The sequence below is a fragment of the Oryctolagus cuniculus genome, chromosome 16, assembly GCF_051225735.1.
Source record: "Oryctolagus cuniculus isolate XC-2025 breed Fujian yellow rabbit chromosome 16, ASM5122573v1, whole genome shotgun sequence".
In the NCBI taxonomy this organism is placed as follows: Eukaryota; Metazoa; Chordata; class Mammalia; order Lagomorpha; family Leporidae; genus Oryctolagus; species Oryctolagus cuniculus.
Genome location: NC_142882.1, coordinates 18,575,144 through 18,594,193, shown reverse-complemented (window position 1 = coordinate 18,594,193; position 19,050 = coordinate 18,575,144). Strand labels below are relative to the sequence as shown.

At 62.6% G+C, this 19,050-nt stretch overlaps 2 protein-coding genes across 9 annotated transcripts; both read left to right on the top strand.

Annotated features, from left to right (window-relative positions):
• Positions 1–2,459: 2,459 nt before the first annotated feature.
• On the top strand, positions 2,460–6,104 carry S1PR5 (sphingosine-1-phosphate receptor 5). Of its 2 annotated transcripts, XM_008251547.5 has the most exons (3): positions 2,460–2,597; positions 3,684–3,846; positions 4,047–6,104. In XM_008251547.5, the coding sequence occupies exon 3, from the start codon at positions 4,117–4,119 to the stop codon at positions 5,314–5,316; it is 1,200 nt and encodes a 399-aa protein (XP_008249769.1). In that variant the 5' UTR covers positions 2,460–2,597; positions 3,684–3,846; positions 4,047–4,116; the 3' UTR covers positions 5,317–6,104. The 2 variants fall into 2 exon arrangements, with proteins under 2 accessions (XP_008249769.1, XP_089172549.1); XM_089316423.1 differs by lacking the exon at positions 2,460–2,597 and having other exon boundaries at positions 3,722–3,860; positions 4,047–5,464.
• A 3,372-nt stretch (positions 6,105–9,476) lies between these two features.
• Positions 9,477–18,796, top strand: KEAP1 (kelch like ECH associated protein 1). Of its 7 annotated transcripts, none has more exons than XR_016223364.1 (7): positions 9,961–10,114; positions 11,345–12,030; positions 14,897–15,582; positions 16,719–16,792; positions 17,283–17,488; positions 17,749–17,925; positions 18,039–18,796. XR_016223364.1 is itself a non-coding variant. In XM_008251549.5 (6 exons), exons 2-6 carry the CDS (start codon positions 11,392–11,394, stop codon positions 18,203–18,205), a joined length of 1,875 nt encoding a protein of 624 aa, XP_008249771.1. In that variant the 5' UTR covers positions 9,477–9,716; positions 11,345–11,391; the 3' UTR covers positions 18,206–18,796. The 7 variants fall into 7 exon arrangements, 4 of the variants coding, with proteins under 4 accessions (XP_008249771.1, XP_008249770.1, XP_008249772.1 ...); XR_016223363.1 differs by having other exon boundaries at positions 9,964–10,114; positions 17,283–17,568; XM_008251549.5 differs by lacking the exons at positions 9,961–10,114; positions 16,719–16,792 and adding an exon at positions 9,477–9,716.
• The last annotated feature ends 254 nt before the right edge of the window (positions 18,797–19,050 follow it).

The following is a 19,050-nucleotide window of genomic DNA, read 5'->3' as shown; positions in this document are numbered from 1 at the left end:
GCTGGGAGCTGCCACAAGACAGCGAGATCCTAAAGGCCATCGGTGGTGAGAGGTGGCGGGGGCAGGGTGGCGGTTGTGTCTGAGCTGCGAGACCCCTTCTAATCCCCTGGCAGGAATACAGTGGCGACCAATGGTTATCTGGGCTAACATTGAAAGAGCTCCCACTGTATGCCCCAGCTTTGTTCCCCATTTCCCCTTTTTTAATTTATTGATTTGAAAGGCAGAGTTAAAGAGAGAGAGAGAGATCTGGTTAATTTCTCAAATGGCAACAACAGCTGTGGCTGGATCAGGCCAAAGCTGGGAGCCTGGAGCTCCATCCAGGTCTCCCACGTGGGTGCAGGGGCCCAAGCACCTGGGCCATCCTCGGCTGCTTTCCCAGGCCATTAGCAGGGAGCTGGATTGGAAGCGGAGCAGCCGGGACTCAAACCAGCGCGCTCATCTGGTTTGCTGGCATTGCAGGCGGCGGGTTAACCTGCTACACTACAAGGCTGGGCGCCCCACCCACCCCCGTCCATTTTTTCTTTCATCTTCAACAACCACCCTGGGACTGGATACTGTGGGTGCTGTGATTACTGGCTCCAAGATAAGGCTCCTGGGGTTCAGAAGGGGCCGCCCTGGCCCCAGGTCCAGGGTGTCTGAGCCTGGCTCCAGACTTAGAACCCTTAACCTTTTAAACGTCTGGGCTCACAGGAGCACCCAATAGACCAGCTGAGGAAATGCAAGAGCATGGGGATTGCAGGGTGCCATTGACCTTGGGGAGAACAGGGCCAGGGCCAGGAAGGGGTCTGACCAGCTGGGATGGTTTTGGGGGAGAGGCGCTGGTCCCCAAGCTCAAGGGTCCGGAGCCTCCAGCGCCCTGGGGAATCCCTGTGTCTCAGGGGTTGCAATTCATGGGAAAGTGGCCAGAGCTGGGGTGCTGGGCCAGCTGCGGAAGCCCAGCCCAGCCGGAAGAGCGCCGCTCTGCCCCCCAGGACTGGTGAGAGGTGAGAGGGCCGCCTGGGAGGTGTGAAGCAGCTGCCTCCCTCCCCTGGGGTGTGGCTTCCCCTTTGCACAAGGAGGTCACTGGGTGCCTGCTGGCTACCAGGCCCTGTGGGCTGCTGCTGCCGCCGCCGCCAGGGCTGTAACAGGGGCACCAGCACTGAAGGGTTAATGGCCCGCCCCCATGCGCCGCATTGGCTGATTGCCCCCGACCCCCACCCCGTGCGTGAGTTTCATTGGTCAGAGCTCCCAGAAGCGGGTTCTGCCCGCTTGGGGAACTGCGGGGGCGGGAGCCACAGGGATCCCCAAGGGACTAGTTGGGGGCGCGACCTGTGTGGATCCCCGAGGGGCTACACCCTTAGTGGTTCCTCCCAGAAGCGCCCCCTCCCCCCATTCACCCTCAGCCTCAGGCTCCTGGAGCCCTCCCAGGCTTCCCCCCACCGGCAGGGCCTGGGGTGGCGGGAGCAAAGGGCGCTGTCCCTGCCGAGGTCGCGACTGACCGCAGCTCCCACCCCCACCCTATCCCAGGCTGTGGTCGCCAGGCTGGGGGAGGGGCGCTGGGCCTGGCCAGGAAGCTCCGGGAAATTGGGTGGGTGGGGGAATCGTGCGGGGCCAGCAGCTGCCTGGGAGAGGCGTGGGAAAGATAGAGAGAAGCAGAGACAGACACCCCCAGAGGAAGCGAGACCCTCATTCCTCGAGCTAGCTCAGCGGACGTGTTTGGAGTACCGGCTCTGTCTCTGCAGTGCCCACGACAGACTCATCCCTGTCCCCCTGAGGCTGACTGTCCGGTGAGGGCGAGGGGCAGGACACAGCCCAGACACACAATACATGGGTGAATCGCATAGTTAGGAGACATCGGAGGGGGAGGGGGGGCGAGGGAGCCCGGGCGCCAGACCAGCCAGGCCCTCCTTATTTGGGGACAGGAAAGTTCCCACCCGAATCCCGCCTGCACCTGCCCCTCCTCCACTCTCCCCAGGCCGGGGGTGGGAACGGGGGAAACGGGGAGGGGCCCGTGTGTGCGGAGCCGCCCAGCCTTCTCTGCTGGGGGCAGGGTGCGGGGAGGAGGGCCAGGACGCAAGACCCCCCTCTCCCCTCTGCCTAAGACCCTTCCTAATCTGAGCCGCCTCGGAGTCCCTCGGCGGGCCGACTGGGCGTCCTTCGGGGTAGCCTAAGGGATCCTACTGGGAGACGGCGGAGAACGGGGGAGGAGCCCGCGCCCAGGCGCTGGAGGACGGACGGGACCCCTCTGCCGGCGTGGGAAGCGGCTCCGGCTGCGACCGCCCCTACGGAAGGACCCACCCGCTCGCTCGTCCCCGGGGTCTCCCACCGCGACGGAGCGCCCCTAGGAGGGCAGCCCAGGCTCGGACGGGGGAACTGAGGGCGCGCCGGTGCCAGTCGCCGCCGGGGCGATCTCCGGTGCCGCGGCGGGTGGCACCGGCTGGCAGCCACGGGCTCAGTGCCCGGGCCCCAAAGGGAGGGGGCGACTGCCTGCGACCGCCGGCTCGGCGCGTCGCGGACCCGCCCCCCGGCCTCCCCGCTGCAGCCCCGCCCCCCGGAGCCGTGTCCGCTCACTCGGCTCCAGGCGCGCGACTGCGGGGCGCGCACGACCAGGGCGCAGGGTGAGTGTGCAGCCCTGGGTCCTTGGGGGCGCGGGGCTCGGCTCGGCCCGGAGAGGCTCCCTTGGCCACTTTTCTGGGTCTGGAAAGGCGCAGCTTCCCTTACCGGAGTTCCCGATTCCTTCCTGGAGGCCATAGGGTGGGGAAAGCCGGTTAGCTCCGGCGGGACTGGAATCCCCCAGTCTCGTCTCCTCCTGGCCCGGCCACTGCAAGTTTCGCTGCCTCAATTCTTCCAGGCAAGCTGCGGCAAGGGGGTTGGTGCAGACGCCGAGCTGTGCCCGCAACAGAGAACGCAGAACCCGTGTGTCTGCGCATCCATTCCCCGCGGCTCCTCCTTGTCTGTCTTTATTTGTTCAGGGTCCCTCCCTTGTGTGTGTGTGTCTGTCTGTCTGTCTGTCTGGGGGCTCGCGGTGGCTGGGGCAGCATTTCTGCCTGGCTGTGTCTTGTGTGGGAGCCTGAAGACCTACGTCTGCTTCTATACAAAATTTTCCTTTTGAGTCTCAGTTTCTTCATCTGTACATTGGGGCTAGGACAAGAGTTGTGGAGAGGATTACAGGGTGCAGTACCAGGATGGGAAGTGTCATTATATTGTAATGGCATGTGTGGCCCTCGGGGAGCGCCCGTCTGTGCCTCTGGGCAGATACATCAGTCTTCTGGTGTTTTGTGTGTGTGTGAGCGGGGTGGGGGTGGGGATTGGGGGGTGGGTGGGAGGTGGCACGTTTGCATGCAAGAAGGGGTCTGCGCAGGAGGAGGCCTGGGGTGTGTGTGAGGCTCTGAGCCCCAGGCTGAATGTGGGCAGCGGCTGTGAAATTGTGGTCTGTGCCACTGCGTGTGAAGCCGTGTCTCTGTGTGTCTTTGCCCGTGTCACCGTGTCCATGTATGAACGTATTTTTGTATTTCTGTGATGGTGTCTGACTGTGTTTTTCCTCTTGTATATGGGCCCGGGTCTGGGTGTCACTATTTATATACAGAGAGAGATTTTCTATCGTTAATTCACTTCCCAAATGGCCAGCAGCCAGGAGCTTCTTCCGGGTCTCCCACATGGGTGCAGGGCCCAAGCACTCGGGCCATCTTCTTCTGCTTTCCCAGGTTCATCAGAAGGGAGCTGGATCGGAAGTGGAGCAGCCGGGACTCGAACTGGCGCCCAGATGGGATGCGGCCACGGCTTTATCGGCTGCGCCACAGCGCCGGGACAAGTTCTAACCACAGGCTAGCCGCTCACACACTTGTCTGGTGGTGAACGTGTCTCAGGGTAACCTTGCTTGGGTGTGTTCCAAGTGTCCCTTTTTGGCGGGATCGGGTGTCACCCTGCTCCCTCACCCCCACGAGATTGTGTGGTCCATGGACGCCCCCTTTAGGCCCCCGTGTGCGTGAGGGACGTGCGGGGTGGTGGGCGGGGGTTAAGGCTCCAATCTCAAGAGCTCCCGGCCCATTCGCTTCCTGCCTCCGCAGGCCTCCGCAGGTGCGCGCCGCGGGGGAAGACGGCGGCTCGATCTCTCCGCAGCCTTGGGGCGGGTGGCCCATGGAGCCCGGCCTGCTGCGACCCGCACCGGTGAGCGAGGTCATCGTCCTGCATTACAACTACACCGGAAAGCTCCGGGGCGCGCGCTACCAGCCCGGCGCGGGGCTGCGCGCCGACGCCGCCGTGTGCCTGGCCGTGTGCGCGCTCATCGTGCTGGAGAACTTGGCCGTGCTCCTCGTGCTCGCGCGCCACCCGCGCTTCCACGCGCCCATGTTCCTTCTCCTGGGGAGCCTCACGCTGTCTGACCTGCTGGCCGGCGCCGCCTACGCCACCAACATCCTGCTGTCGGGGCCGCTCACGCTGCGACTGTCGCCTGCGCTCTGGTTCGCGCGTGAGGGCGGCGTCTTCGTGGCGCTCGCCGCGTCGGTGCTGAGCCTCCTGGCCATCGCCCTGGAGCGCCACCTCACCATGGCGCGCCGGGGCCCCGCGCCCGCCGCCAGTCGGGGTCGCACGCTGGCTCTGGCGGCGGCCGCCTGGGGCGTGTCGCTGCTCCTGGGGCTGCTGCCCGCGCTGGGCTGGAACTGCCTGGGTCGCCTGGACGCCTGCTCCACGGTCCTGCCCCTCTACGCCAAGGCCTACGTGCTTTTCTGCGTGCTGGCCTTTGTGGGCATCTTGGCCACCATCTGTGCGCTCTACGCGCGTATCTACTGCCAGGTGCGTGCCAACGCCAGACGCCTGCGGGCGCGACCCAGGGCTGGCCGGGGCGCGTCGAGCCGCGCGCGGCGAACGCCTCGCTCCCTGGCGCTACTGCGCACGCTCAGCGTGGTGCTCCTGGCCTTCGTGGCCTGCTGGGGTCCTCTCTTCCTGCTGCTTTTGCTGGACGTGGCGTGCCCGGCGCGTGCTTGTCCTGTGCTCCTGCAGGCGGATCCCTTCCTGGGCCTGGCCATGGCCAACTCGCTTCTAAACCCCATCATCTACACACTCACCAACCGCGACCTGCGCCACGCGCTCTTGAGGCTCCTCTGCTGTGGCCGCCGTCCGTGTGGCCGAAGCCAGAGCGGCTCCCAGCAGTCCCCGAGCGTGGCCGGGGCTTCGCGTGGCCTGAGCCGCTGCCTGCCCCCGGGCCTGGACGTCAGCTCCAGCCGTTCGGAGCGCTCCTCACCCCAGCAGGATGCACTGGACACCAGCGGTTCCGCCGGCAGCCCCGGCGCGCCCATGGCCGCCAGGACCCTGGCACTGGAGCTAGCCGCACACTCGTGACCTCGGCCCGCCACTGCCACCCGGAGAGCTGTTCTACAGATTTTCTTTCTTTTTGGAAAGGCGGAGAGACAGAGAGAGGGAGCGCGGCACAGAGACTGCCCGGCCACGGCTTCACTCCCCAGGGGCTGGGCTGGGGCTGCAGCCGGGGCACCCAGCCTCCCAGGGTCAGCAGCAGCAGGAAGCCGGAATGCAAGAATTTGCAGAAAACACAGTGGTGGAGGGAGAAAAAAGACGCAGAGGGGGCGTGCGTTTATTGCCGCCAACCCCAACAACAGTGAACAGACCAAAATCCTTGCCCGGTGGAATTAGCATTTTGGCGCGGGAGACACAGACAACGACAGAGTGGCCACATAATGGAGATGATCCCAGTGACCTAGAAGGATGCCGCGGTGGCCTGGGGGAGGCCGCTCTGCCGAGGTGACGTGAGCTGTCCTGGGAACACCCGAGGGAACGGAGTCTCAGGAGGCGGGAACCACATGTGCAAAGGACCTGAGGCTGCAGGGATCCAGGAGGAACGAGAGACAGCCCCGGGAGGTGAGGCAGAAGATTGTGCAAGGCCTTGCGGGCTGCAGGCAGGACTTGGCTTTTGCTGTGCGTGGACTGGAAGTCATGGAAGGACTTGCCCCGTGCAGGTGCTCACGAGCGCCCTCTGCGGGAGGCACACAATAGGGCCGGAATTGGGTGTGAGGACATTGCCCCAGCGCCTCAGCCAAAACCTGACAATAGCACTGCTCTGTGTGCCGGTGTCGGCTTGTTGATAAAATATACAAATAAAATAATAAGAGCGATACAAGTTCCCGGTGCTAGCCCAGGGCTCAGCTTCGGTCCCCCTTTGCCAGGGTAGGTTTCCTTGTCCCCATCTGACAGCGGGATTCCTCCCCCAGTGTCCCTGCCCTGGCTGTCAGGCCTCAGGCCGCTGGGCTTGGTATCCCCAGGCTCTCCCCACAAGGATCCCATGAGGCGTTCTTGCCTGGGGGCGATACCAGGCCCCCTGCCCCCGTCGGTGCCCATAAAAGGCTTCAGCCGTGCTGGCCAGGGCCCCCAGGCGCATTCCTGACCTCTGAATGGCCCAGTTGGCCCAGGGGGCCCGGGTAAGGGGCATCTGGCTTCGGGCTCAGCCCGCGGTGCGCCGCCTTCCGGTAGGACTTGGAACTGCAGGCCGTCGGGAAGAGGTCGGCCGCCTGGGGGACTGGAACTGCCCTTGGCGGCCACACTCAGCGGGCACTGACCTGATTTCCGGAACACCCACGCTGTCAGCCTGGGACCGCGATCCCAGGTCGCTCTCAGGACTGGCCCACATCCTCTCCTTTGCCTGGCACTCCTGCCCGCATCAAGGGTTCTCAAATCTTCCCGGGAGACCCCCTAGGCCACCCCAGTCAGCGGTGTGGTTATTTGGTGGTGGGAGATGTTTAGATTTTTTTTTTCATGAAAAACAAAAAGCGCACAGAGGGGCGGGTGTTAAGACAACACGTGGGACCCCCGCGTGACAAAGCTGCCCACGGCCTGGGTTTGAATACTGTGCTGCCTCTGATGGCAGCTTCCCGGGAACCCACACCCTGGGGGGCAGCAGGTGAGGGCCCCGATACTTGGGTCCCTGCCAGCCACCCATGTGGGAGCCTTGGATGGAGCCCCTGGTTCCTGGCTTCCGCCTGGTCCAGCTCTGGCTGTTGCAGCCATCCGGGGAGTGAACCAGTGGATGGAAGACCTCTCTCTCTCCACTCCAGAGCCTGCAAAGCCAGCATCTCCTATCAGAGCGCTGGCTCAAGTCCTGGTTGTTCCAGCCCCCTGCTAATGCGCCTGGGGAAGCAGCAGAGGACGGCCCAAATGCTTGGCCACCTGCCACTCATGTGGGAGACCCGGATGGAGTTCCAGGCTCCTCGTTTTGGCCTGGCCCAGTCACGGCTGTTGTGGGCACTGGGAGAATGAACCAACAGGTGGAAGATCTCTCTTTCTCTCTGTCTCTCCATCTGTCACTCTGCCTTTCCAATAAATAAAAATAAATCTGAACATAAAATTAAAAAGCACCCAGTTCCCCTTTTGAATGGACATCAGTGTTGGGGTTCCCAGAGAAACTTCCAGAACTGTTCTGTGGCTGAATCTGCCGAGATGTAAATGCACCTGCTGTCTTCTTCACCCGCGCCCTCCGCTTTGCTCACTCCTCTTCAGCGTCTCTCGGGGGACTGTCCCCCAGCCACATGTCTGCACTGTGTTCCCGCCCTGGTTGGCTTGGTTTGCCAAGAGAGATGTCATACCTGGGTGGCTTGACCACAGAGATGTATTCCTCTCGGATCTGGGAGCCGGATGGGCCCGGATCAGGGTGCCGGCACGGCTGTGTTCCGGTCAGGGCCTTCTGCTTGGCTGGCTGGCGTCTGCCTTCCTACTGCGCCCTCACGAGGCGGAGCGAGCTCTCTGGTGTCTGTCGCGATGCCACTTTGTGTATTTTAAAATGTTTATCTGTTTGTTTGAGAGGCAGAGAGAGGATGGGAGAGAGGATGGGAGAGAGAGGGAGAGAGAGAGAGGGAGAGAGAGAGAGGGAGAGAGAGGGAGAGAGAGACCGTCCATGCTCTGGTTCACTCCCCAAGTGCCCACAACGGCTGGGACCCGGCCATGCCGAAGCTGGAAGCCGGGAGGAACTCAGTTCCTGTCTCCCAAGGTCCACACTGGCAGGAAGCTGGGGTCAGAGATGGAGCCACGGGGCCGGCGTTGTGGGGTAGGGGGCAGAGCCAACGCTGGCATCCCCTGTGGCACCGGTTCAAGTCCCAGCTGCTCCACTTCCACTCCAGCTCCCTGCTGATGGCCTGGGAGGCAGCAGATGACAGCCCAGGTACTTGGGCCCCTGCCACGCACGTGGGAGATCTGGATGAAGCTCCTGGCTTTGACCTGGCTCGACCCTGGCCGTTGGCGCCATCTGGGGAATGAACCAGCAGATGAAAGATCTCTACTTCTGTCTCTCTGTTACTCTGGCTTTCAAATAAATACATAAATCTTAAGAAGAAGAGAAGGAGGAGGAGGAGGACGAGGAAGAGGAGGGGGAGCCACGTGCAGCAGTGTGGACACGGGCATCTTAATGTGGGTCACTCTCCAGACGCAACATCCACGCTGGGCCAGGCTGAAGCCAGGAGTCAGGAACTCCATCCTTGTCTCTCCCGTGGGTGGCAGGGGCTCCAGTCCTCGGGCCACGCCTGCAGCCTTCCCACACTGGTCGCAGGAAGGTGGGTTGGAAGCGCAGGCACTCTGATATGGGTTGCCGATGTGCCAGATGGCGCTTACCTCCACGTGCCCCAACACCAGCCCCTGCCACTTCGTACCAAGCCCACGGAGCATCGTGCAGGTTGCTACAATTCTTTGCCACAACAGACCTCATATTGCAGTAAGACTGTGCACATAACACTTTTTTGCACGTTTGTGAATGTCTCTTGGGTACATCTCTACAGGCAGCATGGCTGGCCCACAGGGCCTGCAGGTTTGGTTTGGAGAGATGTCAGAGGCTGTGGGTTACAGTCACGGCTGGAGCGCCCCCCTCGGGAGCTTCCCGGAACTGCAGCTTCACACAGCCCAGTGTGGGGAGCGCTCCACCCCAGCCCGGTTCAACCCCAGACCCAGAGCCCGAACATCAAAAGCCCCCAGATTTCACGTCGGAGACTCCAGCAACCCTGTTCTTAGACAAACATCTCCTCGGCCTGTCCACTTTTCAAACTTGAAATGCGTCTGTTGAAAAGTTAACTTCAAGTCATCAAGAGCAACCGTGCCGAGAAAAATTGGCAATAGCGCTTTTGTCCTCGCCATCACGGAACGTGGAAGAAACCAAGGTTCTGTGGGCGCAGAGTTAGCAGCAGGCGGGTCGGGGGTTCGAATCCCCGCAGGTGGGTTCCATGCATAACTGAAAAATAAAGACAACGGGAACCCAGCTAGGCAGGTGGCTCCAGCGGGCATGCACTGTGTGGATAAGAAGAACAGGTGTCGCGCACAGCAGCCCCAGCGACGAAACCTGGCCCAGATGGAAGGGACGGTGCGAGAGGGGTGCGAGACCTGCCCGCCCCGCCGGCCTTGCACCCTTGCGGGACGCCGGGTCCCTCGCGAAGGCACCTGCGGGGAAAGAGGCGGGGAATCGCAGCTCCTTCCCCGCCGCGCCCTCCGCGCCTTCTCCCCGCCTCCTTCCCGGGAGTCCGGAGGCCACCCCCCACCCGACGTCTGCGACCCCACTGGCCACGCCGCCCCGGAGCCGAGGCCCCCCCATAGGCGGCGGGGGCGCCCTCGGGTCCCCAGTAGCAAAGTTAGGGCCGAAGCCACCCCGCGCAGAGCCGCGGCTCCCCACCCACCACCCCGCCTCGGGCTTCCCGGAAGCGTGGCGCGCGGGTGGCACCATCGTGCCCCGTGCCTCCCCACCCCGTGGGACGGAGGTGAGTGAACCCCGGCAGGGGTGGCGGCGAATCCCGGGGCGCGGAACGGGGCCTCGAACTCGGGGCTCCGACGCCCCACGCGGCCGAACGGAGCCGCGATCCCCCGCCCCGCCGTGGCTGGCGCTGTGGTCGCTGCTGCGCCGGGGCTGCGCAACCCGGCGACCGCGGGCGGGGGTTGGGGGCGCGGCCTGGGGCCTGTCCACGCCGCCCGGGGCCAGGAGCCGCGGCGCACCGAGCGTGGGGTGGGGGGGTGGCGGACTTTTATTCTGACATGGCCGGCGCCGCGCTCTGCTTAGTCATGGTGACCTACGCGCGCTCCGCGCCTCCCCCCGGCGCGCAGCGATGGAGGCGCCCGGGCTCCGGCGGCGGAGGCGGAGCCGCAGCGCGACCATGGCGGGGTGAGTGAGGCGGCCTGTGCCCAGGCTGCGGGCGCCGCGGGCCTCGGGTGCCTCGGCGACCATGGCCGGGGGCCGCGGGAATGGGAGCGCGGGGCCCTGGGGCCGCCTCCGAGTTCCCGGAGGCCCCGGGAGGGCGCGGCCGGGGTCCGATCGTTTTGTTGGACGGCGCCACTGCCGGGGCGGCCGGAGAGGCACGGAAGCCGGGAGTGAGACGCAGGGGGGGAGCGCACGCAGACGAAAGCCCGGGGATCCCGGGGCGTTGGCGACGGCTGGGTGCGCGCTGCGGCCTTGGCTGCCAAGAGGCCGCGGCGGGGTCACTTCCTCGCTTCTCCAAGGCCTTGGTGGCGGCTCAGGCGGGGCATGCGCAGTCCCCCACTTGTCGCTTCGCGGCGGGGGGGAAGTGCTTGGTGCCCAGGGGCACCGTTGACCGATTGGCCAAAGATCCAGAGGCCAGCCCGGGGCCTCGCATGGGGAGAGGGGGCCGAGCGGCGCGCCGGGCAGGGTGGAGGAGGGCGGCTCTGGCAGGCACCGTGGCGTGGGCAGCCGGCCAGCCACTGGCTCCTGCGCAGTGCCAGGCCGCGGGCGGGACGCGGGGACACACAGGAGAGGGTGGCCCCAGCGCTGGCCTGCAGGGGGCTCCCTGCCCCCTTGAAGCTCCGCGGTGGAGTTTGGGAGGGGGGGCGAGAACGAGGCGACGTTGGGCTGAGCCCCAGAACTTGGGGAGCGCCTTGCAGGTGCCGCGGATTTCAAAACGTGACTCAAGCCCTGGCCCTCAGCCTCTGTGAGTCGCTCAGCTCCTGACCAGACCTTGCTGCTCCCTGCGCCCCAGCGCCAACCTCACCTTCCCAGAGGGGTGTGGGCCAGGACACCACAGTGCCTGGGACACAGCAGGCGCTCAATAGATGTTGCAGGGCTGAGCGAAAGAATGAACTTGACATGACTGGGGAAGGGAGGGCGCAGCTGGATGGCTGGATGGAGTGAGCTGGAGAGAAGTGGGTGGACAAGAGCTGACTATCCTGCCAGCTGTTGAGGGGTCCTGCGTGGTTTTGGGGGTGGGGGCAGGATCTGGGTGGACCCCTGGGTGGGCACGGCCAGGAGAAGGTGGGGAGCTCCACCGGACCCCACCTCACCAGGTTTGCTTTGGGAATGGCTCTGTCTTACGAAAGAGGGCCTGGCAGGTGCTGGCCTGACCCCTGCCCTGCCCCCAGCCCTGTGCTCTCCCTCCTCCAGGCCCCTGAGTGTCCGTGGCGGCGTGATCCCTTGTCACTTGGAACCTCATGCAGCCGGAAGCCGAGCCTAGCGGGGCGGAGGCCTGCAGCCGATTCCTGCCCCAGCAGTCACAGCGCCCCGAGGGGGCGGGGGACGCCATGATGTTCGCCTCCACCGAGTGCAAGGCCGAGGTGACGCCCTCCCAGCACGGCAACCGCACCTTCAGCTACACGCTGGAGGACCACACCAAGCAGGCCTTCGGGATCATGAATGAGCTGCGGCTCAGCCAGCAGCTGTGTGACGTCACGCTGCAGGTCAAGTACGAGGACACGCCGGCCGCCCAGTTCATGGCCCACAAGGTGGTGCTGGCCTCGTCCAGCCCGGTCTTCAAGGCCATGTTCACCAACGGGCTGCGGGAGCAGGGCATGGAGGTGGTGTCCATCGAGGGCATCCACCCCCAGGTCATGGAGCGGCTCATTGAGTTCGCCTACACGGCGTCCATCTCCATGGGCGAGAAGTGCGTGCTGCACGTCATGAACGGTGCCGTCATGTACCAGATCGACAGCGTCGTCCGCGCCTGCAGCGACTTCCTGGTGCAACAGCTGGACCCCAGCAACGCCATCGGCATCGCCAACTTCGCCGAGCAGATCGGCTGCGCCGAGCTGCACCAGCGCGCCCGCGAGTACATCTACATGCACTTCGGGGAGGTGAGCCGGGAGGCGGGAGGGCTTGGCACGGAGGGGCGCGCCCCAGGGCGTGATCCCCGTGAGACGCCAAGGGGGAGCCGGGGAGGATCGAGGGCCCTGGCCACACATTTGACCACCAGGACAGTGACCCTGGTTTCCCGGGGGTCAAAGGTAGGGGCAGAAGGCAGTGACCGTGACCACGGCCAAGCGCTGGTCAGCAGTTCCTTCCAGGACAGCGAAGACAGGCTGCTGGCTGCCCTGACCCTGGTCCTTGTTCTCTTTGGTCCCCACAACCTTGTTATCGTGCAGGGTTTGGTTTCGTTTTTGTTTCTCCCGTAGAGGAAGTTGTCAAAAAGAAAATAACTCAAGGGTTTTGTTATTATTATTTTTTTTTCCAAAAGGCACTGTCCTAAGCCCTAGTTCTGAGGTTGCATCTCTTGGATGCCAGGCGCAGCCGGAATGTCCATGATCTGACTTTCCAGATTCAAAACACTCCAGAATCCGAAACTTTTCCGAGCAGTGACGCGATGCCACCAGTGGGAAGTTCCGCTAAAAACCATGCATGAAGTCACCTTCAGGGCCTGTGTGTACCCAGGAGTCTCCCAGAACGTCACAGGGATACGTGTTAGGGAAAAACCGGGCATGGATTTCAAAATATTTTTTTTTTTATTTGACAGGTAGAGTTAGTGAGAGAGAGAGACAGAGAGAAAGGTCTTCCTTCCGTTGGTTCACCCCCAAATGGTCACTATGCGCCAGGAGCACTGCGCCGATCCGAAGTCAGGAGCCAAGTGCAGGGCCCAAGCACTTGGGCCATCCTCCATTGCCCTCCCAGGCCACAGCAGAGAGCTGGACTGGAAGAGGGGCAACCAGGACTAGAACCCGGCACCCATATGGGATGCTGGCGCCGCAGGCAGAGGATTAACCAAGTGAGCCATGGCACCGGCCCTGATTTCAAAATATTTTTGCACCAAAATAAGCTTATCTTTTAAACCCAGCCCCCCCCCCCCAAACTTTTGGAAGAACGCCTGTATAAGCGAATTTGGTGTTCACACGCCGGTCCCATCCCTAAGTTTCCTTGCTGTGTACACACAGATATCCCAAAACCCACAAAAGAATCCAAATCTCAAACACTTAAAAATTTTACATTATTTACTTGAAATGGAGAGTTACAGAGAGAAGAGAGAGAGAGAGAGGAGAGTGATCTTTTGTCCACTGCTTCACTCCCCAAATGGCCCCAACGGCCAGGGCTGGACCAGGCCAAAGCCAGGAACCAGGAGCTCCATCCGGGTCTCCCACGTGGGTACCGGGGCCCAACACTTGGCCCATCTCCTGCTGTTTCCCAGGCGCATTTGCAGGGAGCCGGATGGGACCTGCTTGTCTGGGACGCCTGCGTTAACCTGCTGGGTCCCGGTGCTGTGCCCTCCCCGGCCAGCACTTCTCTTCCTAAGCACTTGGGGTGAGGTGCTCAGCGCATGGTCTGCGTGACTGCCCCGCTGTGGCTCACTGACTCAGCCCAGCCGTCCTGGGAGGAAGTGTGGCGCGTGGCTGCGCAAGCAGGGCTGTGTCCCTGGCCCCAGGTCTGAGGGAGTCCCCGGCCTTGGAGAATGCATCCCAGACATTCTCTACGTCTTCTTCTGGCGGCTGGGACTGGTTGGGGGGCCACTACCCTGGTCTTGTTTTCTCTCCTGCACTCCGTTACACGCGGGGTTGGCCAGATAACCCCAAGGAGAATTAGCTCTGGGGTTCTTGGCGTCCACAGGGTGGGCCAGTAAGCAGGTGCCTCCCATTCAACTGTACTGTGTTTCTTCCTTGGGACTGCGTGAGCCTGGGTTACCAGAAACAAAAGTGTTCATAAAAACAGGTGCCCTGATTTGTCTGGGCCCTGACTTGGCTACTCATGCAATCCCCATTTCACAGAGGAGAACAAATAAGGCCTGAGGGCATTTCAGAAGTTTTCCCAAGGTCACCGCTAAAAAGTCATGGGACCAGGCTGGCGCCGCTGCTCACTAGGCTAATCCTCCACCTTGTGGCGCTGGCACACCGGGTTCTAGTCCCGGTCGAGGTGCCGGATTCTGTCCCGGTTGCCCCTCTTCCAGGCCAGCTCTCTGCTGTGGCCTGGGAGTACAGTGGAGGATGGCCCAAGTGCTTGGGCCCTGCACCCCATGGGAGACCAGGAGAAGTACCTGGCTCCTGCCATCGGATCAGCGCGGTGCGCCGGCCACAGCGTGCCGGCCGCAGCGGCCATTGGAGGGTGAACCAACGGCAAAAGGAAGACCTTTCTCTCTGTCTCTCTCTCTCACTGTCCACTCTGCCTGTCAAAAAAAAAAAAAAAAAAAAGTCATGGGACCAACATTTTGACTTTTTTATTTTAAAGGTTTATTTATTTACTTAGTTGAAAGGCAGTTAGAGATCGTCTGTTCACTTCCCACATGGCTGCAACCCAGGCCAAAGCTGGGAGCAGCCAGGAGCCAGGAACTCCGTCTGAATCCCCGACGTGGGTGGCAGGGCCCCAAGGACTCGGGCCATCTTCCTCTGCCTTCCCAGGCGCATCAGCAGGGAGCTGGATCGGAAGTGGAGCAGCTGGGACTCGAACTGGGGCTCCTATGGCATGCTTGGCATGGCAGGAGGCGGCTTCACCCGCTGTGCCACACACCAGCCCCTTTCTTTCTCTCTCTGCTTTTCAAATAAATAAAAAATAAGCCCCCACCCCACCCCCCAAAAAAAGGTTCATACTTTTCAAACCCGCCTTTTATAGATGAGGCATCTGAGGCTGTCAGATGCACATTAAGTAACTTGACCTTGGACGTGGCCCTGGCTAGGTGGGAGGCAGGGGGAGCCGCGCAGGCGTCAGCCCCGCCCCCAGCCCGCCCCCTGACGCCCTCTGCAGGTGGCCAAGCAGGAGGAGTTCTTCAACCTGTCCCACTGCCAGCTGGTGACCCTCATCAGCCGCGACGACCTGAACGTGCGCTGCGAGTCCGAGGTCTTCCACGCCTGCATCAACTGGGTCAAGTACGACTGCGAGCAGCGGCGCTTCTACGTGCAGGCGCTGCTGCGCGCCGTGCGCTGCCACTCGCTCACGCCGCACTTCCTGCAGATGCAGCTGCAGAAGTGCGAGATCCTGCAGTCGGACTCCCGCTGCAAGGACTACCTGGTGAAGATCTTCCAGGAGCTCACCCTGCACAAGCCCACGCAGGTGATGCCCTGCCGCGCGCCCAAGGTGGGCCGGCTCATCTACACGGCCGGCGGCTACTTCCGCCAGTCCCTCAGCTACCTGGAGGCCTACAACCCGAGCGACGGCACCTGGCTGCGGCTGGCGGACTTGCAGGTGCCGCGGAGCGGCCTGGCGGGCTGCGTGGTGGGCGGGCTGCTCTACGCCGTGGGCGGCCGGAACAACTCCCCCGACGGCAACACCGACTCCAGCGCCCTGGACTGCTACAACCCCATGACCAACCAGTGGTCGCCCTGCGCCTCCATGAGCGTGCCCCGCAACCGCATCGGGGTCGGGGTCATTGACGGGCACATCTACGCGGTGGGCGGCTCCCACGGCTGCCTCCACCACAACAGCGTGGAGAGGTGAGCGGCGCGGACCTCCCGGGGGTCCCCGCCCCCCGCCCACGTCCAGTGCCCGGCCCGCGCCTCCCTCCAGGGGGCTGGGAGCTGCTTATGGGAGCTCAGCTCCCCGGCTGCGGATTTGTTTGTCCAAAGTTCTATGGGTTGAGCGCCCCTTATCTGAAATGCTGGGGACCCGGATGTGCTTGGGATTTTTTTTTTTTTTTTTTTTTTTTTGTGGATTGGAAACCTGAGGTTCATTTCTATTTCATGCATAACTTACACACAAAGCTCAAAGGCAATCCATCGTGTAGGGTAGTGTTAGCGCGCCCATGCCTGTTAACCCGAGGTCAGGTGTGGAATACTCCATTTGCGACATCCAGTTAGTTGGTCACACTCGGAAAGTTTTGGTGTCTTTGGAATTTTTTTCTGGCTTTTTTTTTTTTTTTTTTTTGACAGGCAGAGTGGACAGTGAGAGAGAGAGACAGAGAGAAAGGTCTTCCTTTGCTGTTGGTTCACTCTCCAATGGCCACCGCGGCTGGCACGCTGTGGCCAGCGCATCGCGCTGATCCGAAGCCAGGAGCCAGGTAATTATCCTGGTCTCCCATGGGGTGCAGGGCCCAAGGACTTGGGCCATCCTCCACTGCACTCCCTGGCCACAGCAGAGAGCTGGCCTGGAAGAGGGGCAACCGGGACAGAATCCGGTGCCCCAACCAGGACTAGAACCCGGTGTGCCGGCGCCACACGGCAGAGGATTAGCCTAGTGAGCCGCGGCGCCGGCCAGCATTTTTTGGATTGGGGATGCTCGACCCGCAAGAAGCTGATTACATCACCCCCTTAATACCTCATCGCCATCCGCCCCCCCCCCCTTGTCCTAAACAGCGGATGTGTGATGTCTTGGTTCCCTCCGCTGTGCACAGAGACCCTGTCCTTGAGAGACTGGCCATTGTGGGGTTTCAGACCCCCTGCCCTGCTTTCTCCCCCCCCAAGTGTGGTCTCTGGCTACGGCTCTCCCCCGGAGAGCTTGTTGTAACACAAGGCAGAGCCCCAGCCGGCTGCTCTGGGCAGGCTCGGAAGCCTGGAGTCGGGTTTTGGAGCTGGAGAGCGGGAATTTTAAACCAGCGCCCTAGAGGCTTCTAATGTGTGTGGTCTGTGACTAGGATGGTGGGATGGTCATCAGTCTCAGCCACTTTGGAGAAGGAAAGGGACACTATAAATTACTCCAGGAGCACAGGTATGGACTCCACGAGGGCCCGGGCCGCCCGGGACCTGTGGCGACCCCGTCTTTGACCGTCACACCTTTGAGAAAAAGCATCCCGGGCGGTAGCCTCGTCGCTGTCCGGGGCGGGGGGGCCCGGAGCCAGATCCCAGCTGCCCAAGCTCCCTTGCTGTCATACGAAGCAGGGGACAGCGGTGGGGACCACCTGCCCCCTCCCTGAGGCGGGGCGGGTGGAGAGCTCTGACAAAGTCACCCACTTAGCACTCAAGTGCGGGGCCCGGGAGAGGCGTATGGGGGTCCGTCCGCTGGGGTCCAAGAGACAAGGGTGTGGCCTTGAACAATGGATGGCCGTGAGCCTCCGTGTTCCCATCTGGGAAATGGAGCCGCTGATGGCTCCCCGGGGAGTAATTGTGAGTTGGAGAAGGTGGGGCGTGGGGGCCCCTGGGAAGTTCCGCCAGGGTCTGCGGCGAGGCTGGGCTCAGCACCGTTCCTCTGCCCTTTGCAGGTACGAGCCGGAGCGGGACGAGTGGCACCTGGTGTCCCCGATGCTGACCCGAAGGATCGGGGTGGGCGTGGCCGTCCTCAACCGCCTGCTCTATGCCGTCGGGGGCTTTGACGGGACGAACCGCCTTAACTCGGTCGAGTGCTACTACCCGGAGAGGAACGAGTGGCGGATGATCACCCCCATGAACACCATCCGAAGCGGGGCAGGTGGGCGGGGGCCGCGGGGAGTGGGGCGTCCAGGAAGACCCCGCCTCCATCCACCAGGGGGGACACTCGGCCAGGCCTGGGTGAGACCTCCCTCCTCAGCCCTCAGCCCCGTGGCTCGCTCCCTCTCCCTCTCCCTCTCTCCTGGTGTCGTTTCCGAAGGCGTCCCTCGGGGGGACGGGAGAGGAGAGAGAGGGGAGGTGGCGGCTGGGGTCCCCGAGCCCGCGGCCCCAGAGTGACCCTCCGTGCGTGCTGCGGTTTAGGGGTCTGCGTGCTGCACAGCTGCATCTACGCAGCGGGGGGCTACGATGGGCAGGACCAGCTCAACAGCGTGGAGCGCTACGACGTGGAGACGGAAACCTGGAGCTTCGTAGCCCCCATGAAGCATCGGCGGAGCGCGCTGGGGGTCACTGTGCACCAGGGAAAAATCTACGTCCTCGGTGAGACCCCGGCGGCCGCGCAGCCCCCCGCGCGCAGTCGCCTCCTCTGCCTTCTGTCCCCGGGGACGCCAAGGCCCGGTGACCACCCTGCCCCCGCCCCGTTCTCCCCGCAGGAGGCTACGACGGGCACACGTTCCTGGACAGCGTGGAGTGCTACGACCCAGACACTGACACCTGGAGCGAGGTGACCCGCATGACGTCCGGCCGGAGCGGCGTGGGCGTCGCCGTCACCATGGAACCCTGCCGGAAGCAGATCGACCAACAGAACTGCACCTGTTGACGTGTTCCTTAGGCAGGGATAAAAAAAAAAAAAAAGAGCAAAGCACAGTCCCACGGAGAGTATTGTTGTTCTTAACACAAAGACAAGGGCAAGGGCAAAGGCGGCCGGGAAGACGCGCACCTCCAGGGAGGGCAGGCCCCGATGCCTCCGTGCCCGGATGAGGACGTCGGGGAAGCAAGGCCAGAGCCGGCGCCGGGAGCCCCTCGGCGTCCTCCCGGAACGTCCCAGACGGCCTGCCTGGAAGGTGGCAGGGGACTGGTGGGCTCCCAGGAGCCAGGCCCCCACCCGCACTAGCTAGAGACTGAGCCTGGGTGTCCCCACCCCCAGCCGCCACCTGATCCGCGCTGAAAGCCGGTGCCGAGGCCAGGCCGGGCTCTGTGCCCTGTGTCTTGGCCATTGAACCTGGGAAGGGGCCAAGGGAAGCCTCGGAGGTGGAGGACCCGCCCCTGGAAGCCTGGTTCCCGTGGACACCCCCCCCACAACACACAGAGAGAGAAGCCATTGGATTTCTCTGCCCTGGACAGTTCACTCTGTTGATAAGTAACCTTGTAACTTTCCGAGGAAAATAAACAAGCTAACTAGTGTCTTCCACCCTGGCTCTCGGCTGGAGGTCTGGGGGTCTCCGCTGGAGAGGCGCTCATGAGGCAGGGCTCTTGGGAAAGGTTATCAAGAGGTTTGTGGAAAAGTGGACTACAAGAAGGAGTTTATGTTGGTGGGGGGAAAATCGAAATTTGCATTGTTTTTCATAATACATATTTTTCTTGGAGAATCCTTGTATGCTTGGATTTCAAATATTTTTTGCACCAAAATGAACTTTTTTTTTTTTTTTAATGACCTTACTTGAA

Bases quoted from the DNA above. Each gene is read 5' to 3' on its own strand.
- S1PR5 (XM_008251547.5), top strand. From the start codon at position 4,117: ATGGAGCCCGGCCTGCTGCGACCCGCACCGGTGAGCGAGGTCATCGTC.
- KEAP1 (XM_008251549.5), top strand. From the start codon at position 11,392: ATGCAGCCGGAAGCCGAGCCTAGCGGGGCGGAGGCCTGCAGCCGATTC. The intron at 12,031-14,896 runs GTGAGCCGGGAG...CGCCCTCTGCAG, and splicing joins TCTACATGCACTTCGGGGAG to GTGGCCAAGCAGGAGGAGTT. The intron at 15,583-17,282 runs GTGAGCGGCGCG...TGCCCTTTGCAG, and splicing joins CACCACAACAGCGTGGAGAG to GTACGAGCCGGAGCGGGACG.